Source organism: Sciurus carolinensis, chromosome 9, assembly GCF_902686445.1.
Source record: "Sciurus carolinensis chromosome 9, mSciCar1.2, whole genome shotgun sequence".
NCBI lineage: Eukaryota > Metazoa > Chordata > Mammalia > Rodentia > Sciuridae > Sciurus > Sciurus carolinensis.
Genome location: NC_062221.1, coordinates 73,427,049 through 73,439,799, shown reverse-complemented (window position 1 = coordinate 73,439,799; position 12,751 = coordinate 73,427,049). Strand labels below are relative to the sequence as shown.

Genomic DNA, 12,751 nt, shown 5'->3' with positions numbered 1-12,751 from the left:
CTTCCATCTTCCTCATTTCCCCGCTTTAATTCCTTTTAATAAATTTATATCCTGTGGCATATATTTTCCCTTGAGCCTTGCTGCTATTTTGTATCTGCTAGAGAGTGGGCCCTGTCTATTAATCATTTCCTGTTAGCTCACTTTTTCCCTTTACAATTTTTTTTTTAACTCTCATTTAGGTAGTTGTACACATGCAGGCCCATGAAGTGTCAGCGATTTGTAGACTCTCTCTCTCTCTCTCTCTCTTCTTTTTTTTTTTTTTTTTTTTTTTTGATTTTCTGTGCTTCTGTTTTCCTTCTTCAATTTTGGCCCTGGTGTTGTGCTAGGAGAGCAATTGTGTACTCTTTTGATATCAATCTGTGAGGGATTTTATCCCACAAGCATTCCCTAATCTGAACATTTGGAGTCGATAGAGTAATTGATAAAGCTAAGGAGTTTTAGAAAAAGGATTTAAAAATCGTATTTACAAAATGACCGCATCCCACCCTCAATGGGCTCAAGATAAAGACTGTAAGTATATACAACCTGGGTGGTGGAACCCCATTTTGGGGAGGCGGGAAGTGGGGACAGAACCAAGGCCAGGCCGCCATCCGTACTTTTTCACATTATTTGCATAAATATTTTTTTCATTTTAGTCCAGGAAAGCCGGGCATAAATAAAGGCCAAGGCGTCAGCCCAGGGTCACACGTGGGTCACTGAGACGCCCAGACCAGGGCCAGGATCCCCCAGTCTCCACGTTCTCCTGCACCAGGAGCGTCTCCGAGCCCTGCAGAGCGCCGGTGGTCGCGGACAGGGTTCCTAACGCCGGGGCTGGGACGCGGAAATGCTCGGCGCCACTCGGAAGCCGCTTTGCTGGCCGGAGACGCTCTGGGATCCGGCTCGGCAAGCGCAAGGAGGGGGCGCTCGCTCGCACTCGGGTGGACCAGGGCGCCGCCCGACCTTGGCCCCGCGGCGCCGCCCTGTTCCTCCCGCCCGCGGCTCCCGGCGGCCGCCCGCCGCTCCGCCCCGCGACGTAGCCCAGCTTCTTCCGCGACCAGAACCCCGCGCCCCGGCCCCGCCCGGTGCTGGCGCTCTTCTCTCAGAAGTGACAAGGCACAGCCTTCTCCACCCGGCGCCGCTCTCCTCTTGGTGACCTGGTACCCCTTTCCGCCGCCCCCTGCCCTCACCTCCCCAAGGCTGACCAGGTAGAGCCCCTCGCCAGGCCCCAGCCCCTCGCGCATCCCGAACGTGGCGGGGCCGTGGTGATGACCAGCGTGGGTGCCAGCCGCTTTGCAAAGCCGGTGTGTTTGTATGCTGCCCTCACCCCAAAAAGGAAGGAAAGCAGAGGACCGCGGAGAACGGACTGCGGTTTTGAGTGTACAGAACGTGAATGTGAACTGTGAAGTTTTAGAAAAGTTTAAGGGAAAGCCGCGTTCCGTGTGGGAGACTAGGTCATGAGCGAAAGCAAAAGGAATCTCAGAAAAAGGTGGTGGTCCTCTTCCTCCACTTGGCTGCAACTCACAAAAACACACATTTGGGGTGGAGCCAGAAAGAATTACGGAAAAGAAGCCGAGGACACGGGGAGAGAGGGTAAAGGGTGTTAAAAGTTAACCCTCGGAGGACAGTTAAGATTGGGCTCAGAAAGTCTCAGCCCAAGCAAGACAAGATCTCGGGGTGGCATCTACATCCTCCTCCTTCCCTGCAGTCGGGTTTACAGGTGGGAAAATCTCCAGCTCCAGGAGAGATGACTTGTTTACGGTCACACAATAATTCTTGTGTGAGCCAGAATTCCAGTTCCTAGGCTTCACTTAAAAATAACAAAACATGTAAATAATGTTTTACAGATACCATCTGTGAGCCAAGAAGCTCAGCTTGATCAGAAACAGTGCTTTGGATGTTCAGTTCATCTTCATCGCTCACTGCCTCTCTAGGGGCTTGCCAACCTGCAGTCCCTGACCCAGTGCAGTACAGCTGGAGAAAGACTCCAGAAGCCCCAGGACCTGCTCTAAACCCTGAGAAAATATACGGTTTAGGTAAGTAGAGAGGAAGAAGGACAATTAAATGGAGAAAGAGCTTGAACAGAAGGAAGAGTGAGCTAGTCCTTCAGTCCTTAAAAGTGTTTGCTAGCCTGTGCAAGTGAGGTGGATGGATAGTGTGGGCAGATAGTGAAGGGATTTGAACCTGGTGCCCCAGGGAATGTGGCATACTGGGGAACTGAAGAAGGATGAGGGCTGTTAGGAAATGCACCTGCAGGGAAGGCAGCAACTTAGCAGGAATTTTTTTTTCAATGTGTTCTAATGAGTTACACATGGCAGTAGAATGCATTTTGACAAATATTCCATAAATGGAGTATAACTTCTCATTCTTCTGGTTGTATGTGATGTAGAATTACACTAGTCGTGTAATCATATGTGCACATAGGATAGTAATGTCTGATTCATTCCATTGTCCTTCCCACCCCCATACCCCCTCCCCTCCCTTCACTTCCCTGTGTCTAATTCAAAGTACCTCTATTCTTCCCTAGACAGCCCCCCCTCATTGGGAATTAGCATTCACATATCAGAGAAAACATTCAGCCTTTGGATTTTGGGGATTGATTTATTTCACTTAGCATGATACTCTCCAGCTCCATCCATTTATCAGCAAATGCCATAATTTAATCCTTCTTTAAGGCTGAGTAATATTCCATTTTGTATACGTACCATTTTTTTTATCCATGCATCTGTAGAAGGGCAACTAGGTTGGTTCCATAGTTTAACTATAACTTAGCAGGAATTTAATCTGAGCTGGGCATATTGAGATTTCAGTACTATAGAATTCAGTGGTTTAAAAGAAAAACAAAGTTTAAATATTGCTGTTGAAGCAAAGATTGTAGGGAGAAGTTATTCTAGTTCCATAAATGAAAAAACCTTTTCTCTGGTTGTACATGAATAATAAAAATTATTACAAAAATAGCTCCTCACAACAAATCTATTAGATTGTTGCTATTATTATCATTACTATTTTACAAATGTGGAGGCTGAAGCCCCAATGGGTTACCCAAGGTAAGTAGGTCAGGGCTGAGGCAGAATGGAATAACACACTGGAATTTCTGGCCTGTGATTAGAAGATTTCAAATCCCAAGGTGTTCACCTCTGGATGTGTAAACATAGCTTCTTCATGCCTTAGTTTCCTTACCTGTGAAATGTGTACTGCTGTCCTTCCCTACTAGTGAGACAGTGTGTACGTGCTTTCCAAACTGCATTGTGATACCAATAAAAAGTATTATTATTTATATAAAGGAGGGATGCACTTCCAAGGCCAAGTCTCAACTAAAAAGAAAATGAAACACTTGGATTGACTTGCAGAATTTAATGGGTTTACTGTTCACTGAGAGGCAAAGATACAGTCATAGTTAAAATCATGGGCTTTGTAGTCTAATAGACCTCCATCAGAATCCCAGTCCTACCTCTTGTTAGTTCTGTAACCTGGGATGAGTCTCTTAATATTTCTGAAACTGTGTCATCTCCATGATCCTCAGTTTCCTCAGAGGCAAGATGGGCCTAATAATACAGTCCTTATAGAGGTAGTTATGAGGATAAGTGAGATGTACTTAATAGGATGCCTATGAGTAAAAAATGCTCAATAAAATGTAGAGGAAGCTCTTGTTTTTTCTGATTCTTCACCATTCAGGTGTCTAAATCGCCCCCTAAGACAGCCCCTGCAGAGCCCAGCATGTGTGGGGGACTGCTGGAGAGGTATGTGGCTGCCATGGTGCTTAGTGCAGCTGGAGATGCCTTGGGGTACTTCAATGGGAAGTGGGAATTCCTCCGGGATGGGGAGAAGATACACAAACAGTTGGCCCAGCTGGGTGGCTTGGAAGCCATCGACGTGGGACGTTGGAGAGTCAGCGATGACACTGTGATGCACCTGGCCACAGCAGAGGCCCTCCTGGAAGCTGGGAAAGCCCCTGACTTGACGCGACTATATTCTCTCCTTGCTAAGTATTACCAAGACTGCATGGAAGACATGGACGGCCGGGCACCAGGTGAAGGCCAGGGAGGGTGAACAAAATACAGGCCAAGGAAGTCTTTAAGAAAGTTTTCCCTAAGTGTGGTACAAACTCAAAAAAATGTTGATGATTTAAATGTTCACTTAAATGTTGAGTGAATGCCAGCATGGTGGCTGCACACACCTGTAATTCCAGTACTTAGAAAGTTGAGCAGGAGGATCACAACTTCGAGGCCAGCCTCTGCAATGTGGAGAGACCTTGTCTCAAAAAAGGAGAGGGAGTCAGCTGAGGATATAGCTCGGTGACATTGCTTCTGTGTTCAATCCCCAGTACCACAAATAGAAATAAATAAATACCAAGGAAACAGTAGAGTTGACAGTAGTTGTGATAAAAATAGAAACAAATGTCCTGTAATTTCCTTAATTATGGCTATGTATTTTCAAATGTAAAATTTGGCAGATGAACAGTTGCTGATATGGAAAGGTGTTATATATTAGGTGAAAAAAAGTAGGTTTTAAAGCAGTAGATGTTTTATGAAACTGCTGTCCTTAAAAGTATAGATATGTAGCTCTGTGTTGGGAGAAGTCTGGAAGAATATAAGCAAAGATGCTAATAATTTTATTTAAGTAATAGGAGTATTTGTTTATTTTCCTTTTACTTATTTGTGGTTTTAAAGTTTTTGTTGTTGGTGTTTTTGTTTGTTTTGTTTTGTGCCTGTCTTTGTTTTTGTGGTACTGTGGATTGAACCCAGGGATGCTCTATCCCTAAGCTACATCCCCAATCTTTTTTCAGAATTTTATTTTGAGGCAGGGTCTCACTACATTTTCCAGGCTGGCCTCTAATTTGTGATCCTTCTGCCCCACCCTCCCAAATAGCTGATATTTTCTAAGGTTTTGTAATGAACAAGCATAAAGAAAAACATTTTTTTTCTGTTAAAGAAAAATGGAAAGGATTCTGTAGAGACTCCTCATATGGTCCTAGGTCTGCTCACAAGTGGTCTTGGCCACTTTGGGAACTTGTTAGGGCCCCTCAGGCCATGAGGTGATTTGGGTCACCTTTTTCTTTCCCATCAGACTGACTTCTCCTCCTGTATTAGTCTGTTAGGGCTACCACAACAAAATACCATAAACTGGGTGGCTTAAACAACATTTTTTTTCTTGTCGTTCTGATTGTTAGAAATCAAAATTGAGTGGGCAGGTGTGATTTCGTTCAAAGCCTCTCTTGGCTTGATGACCATCTTCTGTGTCCTCACGTGGTGCATGCATCCTGGTATCTCTGTGTGTCCAGGTTCCTCTGCACCCTAATGGCCTCATTTTGGTGTAGTCACCTCTTGAGAGGCCCTGTCTCCAAATTGAGGGATGTTAGGGCTTCAAAATATAAATTTGGGAGGACACAGTTCAGCCCAGATTACCTTCTAATGAAAGCTCCTCTCCACCACACCCAGGGCCTCTCACGAACTCAAGGATGGGCCTTAGAAACCAATCTCTGATCATCCTTTCTTAGCAGCTAAAGTCTCCTTAGTTTAGCACATAGAATATTTTATTTGTCCACCTGTGCTATCCATGAACATAGCTGTGAATAAACTGACTAATAAGGGAACAATAATATTACACTCTAAAGTATGCTTTGCCATTGCTTGACGCCAAGTGTATTCACAGCCCCAGTACAACAAGTCAGTGGGACAAGGCTGCTTATGCCACTGTCACAAGGGACAGCCAAGGTCCACGCTCCTCATCTGAGCCCAGTGCTTCTCCCTACAATTTGGGACCTCTTTCTGATATCTATGGACTCTTAATTATCAGGTTCATATTGAGCTCTTGAAGGACCTGGATTTTGAAGTGTGATGGATTTTACTGGGCCACTGACTAGTTAGTTATGTGATTTTTTAATAGGGTTCTGAGCTTTATCTTATTCACTTAAAAAAGAGAATAATGTGCTGTACTGACCTTTTTGAGTTCTTGTGATGTCTCTGATAATTGGTGAAGATTCCAGGGCTCTTTATATGAATCTTCTTATTTTTAAATTAATATTATCATGCTAAGGATTATATATGAAGTACAGCACCTTGTTGGGTTAGGGCTTTCAGGGTCATCTGTTGTCATAATTCTTGCCTTTCCCTTTCCATCAGGGACCGTGTAGACAGATTAAGTTCTTTCTTCCTCCCTGGGCTTTGCTTTGGTTCTACTGACCGCCTCGCCGGCCCGATTCCCCCAGGTGGCGCCTCTGTGCAGAACGCCATGCAGCTGGAGCCGGACAAGCCCAATGGCTGGAGGATTCCTTTCAACAGCCATGAGGGTGGTTGTGGGGCTGCCATGCGGGCCATGTGCATTGGTCTCAGGTTCCCTTACCACAATCAACTGGACATGCTGATCCAAGTGAGCATTGAGAGCGGTCGAATGACCCACCACCACCCAACAGGCTACCTGGGAGCCCTCGCATCAGCTCTTTTTACGGCATATGCTGTGAATGGCACACCACCCTGGCAATGGGGAAAAGGACTGATGGAAGTGCTGCCAGAAGCCAAAAAGTACGTTGTCCAGTCAGGCTACTTCGTAGAGGAGAATCTTCAGCATTGGTGAGTCTGTGGATGGATGCCTGCCTCTGCTGGAATGTGGGTGAATCTGTGGGCGCACGAGCGTCTGCGCACGTATACCTGAGACGGAGAGATGCCCGCAGCCGTCGTGGCTCTCACTACACAGCCACCTCCTCTCGAACCCGCGAGGAATTCCAGTTCCCTCCCAACCACGGTTGCCAAGTGGGCACCTCAATGAGCAGTGTAGCTACAGTGCCTCCTTGTGATGTTGGGATTCAGTTCTGATTACAGTTTTCTATTTTTCGTGACCCTTTTATGTTATTTTCCAAGAACAGTTTCCTGCTTTGGAGCTTGTTTTTTAGTATTGTCTTGACAATACTTAGAATGCTTGAGAGCTAGGTTTTCCCAGTAGCTAAATAATAAGTGGTACGGCCTCATCTTCCCTTTTTTGTGAATTCACTTTATTCTCTTTCTTAGAATAGAAAGGTCCTGAGACTTTCTGCTGAAGTGACCCATGGTCTTGATGTCCTAAAGTTCCCCAGGAGAGATGGCATTTGGCATTACTCTCAATCTAGGAAAAATAAACCTTTATTTCTTACCCTTTAACTTGATATGTATCTATATTCTTTATTTAGCAGCCTGATCAGTGTCTTGTTGATGTAGACACTTAGCTAAAATTTATTGCATGAATGGCACTTCGAACCGATTTTGATTTTCTATGTAGTTTGTAGTACTAATGTAAGAAGTTGAAGTTGGAATTTTCTCTGTTCACACACCCACCTGGTACTTCTCCTTATGGCTTTGGACTTCAGTTTGTCAATTGACTATAGTTCTTTTTTTTTTTTTTTTTTTTTCTTTCTTCTGTAGGTCCTACTTCCAAAATCAATGGGAAAATTACCTGAAACTTAGAGGAATTTCTGATGGCAAGTCAGCCCCTAACTTCCCCCAGCCCTTCAACGTGAAGGAGAGGGATCAGTTCTACACCTCCCTGAGCTATTCTGGCTGGGGTGGCAGCAGTGGACATGATGCCCCCATGATCGCCTATGATGCCATCCTTGCTGCAGGAGACTCCTGGAAGGAGCTTGCCCACCGAGCCTTTTTCCATGGTGGAGACAGCGATTCTACAGCAGCCATTGCTGGCTGCTGGTGGGGAGTTATGCATGGTTTTAAAGGAGTGAGTCCCTCCAACTATGAGAAACTAGAATACAGACCCAGGCTGGAAGAGGTAGCGAGGGCTTTATATTCTCTTGGGTCAGAGAAAGATGCTGCAGTCAATCTTTAGCAAGATGTGTGGTTCATTTCCTAGGGCTCCTTCTGTTCAGTTTCTTTTCATTTTTTCTAGTCAAGAGTCTTAACCTTGTACTTAGGAAGTTTTGAGACAAGTCCCTTGCACACATTGAGCTCAGGCTTTCCAGACTCACCCTATTCTTTCTGTATATAGAGAGTCTTTTATCTTTGTTGATGGGATCCACCGTCTCCCAAGCTAGAAATCTCATAGCCTCATCTATGAGTTTTCATTTTGTCATCTAATCATCCTAAAAGATTTTTCTGGTTTTTTTTTTTTTTTTTTTTTTTTCAGCTGGGTTTCCCCCTGTCCCAAGTGGACTCTGAGATAAGGATTTATTTGAGTGCAAGGAGTTTATTTGGGAGGCAGTTCCAGGAAGCATGAATAGGAGAATGGGGAAGTGAGACTGGGAGGGAAGGGAAACAAACAGGGTGTGCGAGTGAGCAGGTTTCCACTGTGGACAGTTGGGCTGCAGTCCATCTGAACCCTCTGCCCAAGGCAGTCTGCAGAGTTGTTCCCCCTAAAGAGCAAGCAAGCCTGGGGTATTTACCCACCTACTTCCATCTGACCCTGGTTGAGGACCACACCCAGGGATGTTAACTCCCTGGTACATCTCAACTTGCCTTTTGTGCAAGCCAAACATGAATGTCTTCAGATACAGACCCAGAGATTCTTGCAGCAGTGAGCTATAAGTTATATGGGACCAGTGAGAGGTGCACGTGAGGCCCTAACAGCATCTGCTAGGCTCTTGTACCTCTTAATATACTTTAGATCTTTTACCTTGTTGCACTGAGTATTTTTCAGTTCAATTGTGCAATCCAAGGCACTCAGGCCTAGGCAGATGCTGCTGCTAGCTGCTCTCAGGAGTTTCTCGCAGCCCTTTGCATATTACCCAGTTGTGTTAGTATTTGTTTGCTTGTCTGTATTCTCCTCTGACAGAACATAGTGCAGTGCCTGGGCACACAGTAGACACCTCATCAGTATATATTAAATGAATGTTGCTACCTCTCCTCCTCTCTGGTGTCTCCTCATGACCCTCTGGAGTTATCTTGATGAATAAATTGATCATGCTAAACTTCTAGTCATGTTCTGGTGAATACATCAGGCCCTTTATTTCTTGATGCACTTCTTTCTCCTTTTCTGCCTGGTAACTTCTTACTCATCCTTCAAGGCCTAACTCAGATAGAACCTGACAAGTGAAATCTCTAATTGGCGTGCAGTTGGCCACTATCACCTCACTTTATCCATGGCTTTCTATCCTAGCCCTGTAACCATATTGATCCTGTTATGGGGTGATTGGGTGTCTTCTGGGTCACCCTCAGGTGCACACTGCCCAGCACTGACTTGGAAGTGATGCCATCGTTACTTTTGTGTGGTGACCCCCAGTCTGCCATGAGGGTCGGTAAGGGCCCACCCTTGTTGGGTGTTGTTGGGTGGTAAGGATGTGCACTTCTTTCCTTCCCCTTTCAGTACAAGCCCAGAATATGACTCCTGTGATTTCTCCTGCAGATCCCTGGTTTTCAGCTGGTGGGGGGTGTGGGCAGTAGCAGTCCAGCTACCTCCTACTCACTCCTATAGGGCTTTGTCTTTCCAAGTCCTTCAGCCTCGGTAGGATGTGGTGGAGGAGGTGGAGGGAGGGTTGGGAGTGTCTCGGCATCTGTTCTGTGCTGTGGTGTTTCACCACAATTGAAGAGAACCAGAAAAAAGGAAAAAACCTATTATATTTAGTACTGATTCTCACTTCATCACCAGCACATGTAAAAGTTGACTTTCAGACTCCTTTTTCTCAAACCTCAACACCTCCTCCCAAACTTCACTTTTGGTTGATGACCTCGCTTCCTATTTCTCTAAGAAAATAGAAGCAATGAGAAGAAAACAGTCTCACCATCCCATCGATACCTCTGCCCATCCACCTGCATCGTCCCTCCTGACCATGGTGCTGCAGAGAGAGAGAGGGAGAAGAAGAAGGATGAGAATGAATGGGGAAAGGAGATAAACTTCACTATATGCATAATGTTAGAGTAAACCAATAAAGTAGTCTCAAGCATGGTTATGAGTTTCTCATGTTAATCACATTAACATTTGTGCAATGAAAGCAGAATAGACCACATGTATCATTACGGGGTTTGAGGATGCTTTCATGACCTGCTGTGGGTGGTGCTTCATTGGCTTTTCTTTGTTACCTAAGATGGCTAGATGTCTAGAAGTCTTGGTGCTGCAGCTGGGATAGGAGGTGTCCACCAGAAGCGCCTGTGTTAATGCAGGAATGTTCAGAGGTAACGTGAAGGATTGCAATCCAGTCCTCCTAACGGGAGGTAACTGTTGGCAGGTGGGGCATGGCTGGAGGAGGTGTGTCACGGGTTGGGAGGTGGTGTCCTGGAAGCCTTTGTCTTCCCTGCAGGTCCTTTCCCTCTGTCTCTGCTTCTTGGTCACCATGAGGTGAGCAGTGCTTCTCTACCATGTCCTTCTGCCAAGATGTCCCACTTTCCCTTCGGCCCAGAGCAATGGAGTCAGCCCACCATGGACTAACTCTGAAACCATAAGCCAAAATAAAGTTTTCCTCCTCTGAGCTGGTCTTGTCAGGTGTTTTGGTGACAGGGGCACTAAGCTAACACACTTAGCAATGATTTTCTTTCAAGATCTGCAGAGCCAGCCTTGGTTGAACCCCCTTCTCAAGCCACACTCTCCATTCACTCCTCGTTCTCTACCTATTCAGAGTCAGTGAACCTGTATCTTTTTAAAAAAAAAAACAAAACAAAACAAAAAAAAAAAACAGCCACAAAACTGCTGGGATGTTGTGAACCAGGAGCAGAGGCTCTCATAGTTTCACAATCCGATCAACTTACTGGACCAGCTGCTCAAAGAATGATGCCTGGGATCTGACGAAGATCCAGGGGCCATTCAGATAGGAACTGGGTATGGCCTTGATGATTTTTTTGTGGTTGTTTTTGGGTTTGGGAAGAGTGACACCTAGGGAGGAGATGAAGTTCCTTCTGTTTGGGAAAGGAAAATAAATGAGGAATAGTGTTGCTGTGTGTCAGGCAGTTCACAGCAACCTATTAAAAAATGAAGACATTGGACTCAGAGAGGTTGCTATCTGTCCAAAGTCACACAGCTAGAATGAGAGGGAGCTGGGTTTTAAACCCAGGTTTGTCTCTATAAAAGAATGAAAAATCAAGCCACAGTGTTTTTCCTACTCTCCTACATGACTCAACACTCTGACGGCAGGTATTGTAATTTCCTCATATACCAGGCAAGTCTCCAGCAGACACCAACTGGTGGCCCTCTAAATTAATTCAATTATGACACTGTCTACGTCGAGTTAGTATCAGATCCCACAGGTTGAGGAGTTGTTCCCACAAGATTGCCCCACCTGAGATGCCAATCACTAGTCCCAGATGGTGACCTATGCTTCTTACCAACCAACTGTAGATCAGAACTCCCATGACTCCCTCCTCAAGTTCAATGAATTTGCTGGAGTGGCCCATAGAACTAAGGGAAACACTTACTGGGCTTATCAGTTTATTATAAAGGAGATCACAGAGGTTACAGACAAACTGTCAGATGGACGAGACACAGGGCAAGGTGTTCCCCCAGAAAGTATTATCTTTTAGCAATTTGGAAACTTCAGAGCCAGTTCCTTTGGGTTTCATGGCAGTTTCATTATATAGGCATGACTGATTACATCACTGACCATTGGAGGCCAATTTAGCCTTCGGCCTCTCTCCCTTTCTTGGAGGTTGGGGTGGGGGTGGGGATGAGAGCTCCACTGATCATATAATCAGTGTTTCCCCTGGCAACCAGTCTTCATTCTGAGGCTATCCAGGAGCTCATGTAGAGTCACCTCACTAGAACAAAAACAAAACAACAAAAACAAAAAACAAAACAAAACAAAAAGAGAAACTTTAGGAAATTGCAAAAACCATAGGAGTTCTGTGTCAGGAACCAGCATCAAAGACCAAATACTAGAACGAAAGTTTCTCTTGCATCCTCATCTATCAAGATTTTAGGAGCTCTGTGACAGGAACTAAGTAGGGACAGAGACTAAATATATGTATATATTTCTTATTGTATCACAGCATTACAGTCTCCAAGGCCTTTTATCTTTGCACTCTATCACATTCTAATGGTTAATTACAAGAATTAGAAAATCATTCCTTAGAGATGAATGAAACTCAGGAGAAGTGGGTGATGGAGAGCCCGGGCCAGTTCGCTTCCCCACACCAAGTGCTGAGCAGAGGAAAGCCTGTGGGTTTGAGATCCACATTTGGTGGCAGGGTGGGAAGAGGGCAGAGCGGAGCCCAGGTACAGTTATGAGATGGGCAGTGTCCTCACGCTCTTCTCAGCACTCTTCTTCCTCAGAGGCCTCCTCTGCCTCTGCCCTCGTTCCACCCCTCGGTCATCGAGAAGCACCCGCCCAACGCGTTGACCTTAATACCCACTTCTGTCTCTGTGCCATGTTTGGTTACAGCTGCCTGCCTCCCACTCCTTTGCCAAGGCTCCTACTTCCCCTTTATAGGTCTTATTGTCATCATCTACACTGGCTGGGTGACCTTTCAGGATCTCCGGGTTTAGACTCGGATATCCAAAGAATGTGAGTCTAAAATGGGTTTGTGGGAAGCTTGGGACAGGATCAAAGAAAGAGTCCTTCGGTGTCTACCCATCTACCCACTGAAGTTTGTATGGTTAGTAAGGGACCATGCCTCAAATCAGCGTTTCCCATCATTTTAGCTGGTCTATACTGGTCCTTCCCCATTGCTGACTCCAGAAGTTGAAGGTGACACATTCCACCTGTCTGCATACTTCTGAGGCTTGTTGTGTCTTCATGTAAATCTGCCTTCTGAGAGACATCTGTTAAAGCATATTTAAATAAAAACCTCTAATCCATATTAGTATGGGTGTTAAGTGGGTAGATATGGCAGGAATAGAGAAGGTGAGAAGGTGAAAAAATGAAATTGGAAAA

General features: G+C 45.3%; 1 protein-coding gene across 7 annotated transcripts; it reads left to right on the top strand.

Moving 5' to 3' along the window:
- The first annotated feature begins 385 nt into the window (after positions 1-385).
- On the top strand, positions 386-9,852 carry Adprh (ADP-ribosylarginine hydrolase). 7 transcript variants are annotated; one of them, XM_047565095.1, is made up of 5 exons: positions 386-510; positions 1,824-2,012; positions 3,652-4,006; positions 6,185-6,545; positions 7,371-9,851. In XM_047565095.1, the coding sequence occupies exons 3-5, from the start codon at positions 3,694-3,696 to the stop codon at positions 7,783-7,785; spliced, it is 1,089 nt and encodes a 362-aa protein (XP_047421051.1). In that variant the 5' UTR covers positions 386-510; positions 1,824-2,012; positions 3,652-3,693; the 3' UTR covers positions 7,786-9,851. The 7 variants fall into 7 exon arrangements, with proteins under 7 accessions (XP_047421051.1, XP_047421052.1, XP_047421049.1 ...); XM_047565096.1 differs by lacking the exon at positions 386-510 and adding an exon at positions 786-1,128; XM_047565093.1 differs by lacking the exon at positions 386-510 and adding an exon at positions 786-1,184.
- Positions 9,853-12,751: the final 2,899 nt, after the last annotated feature.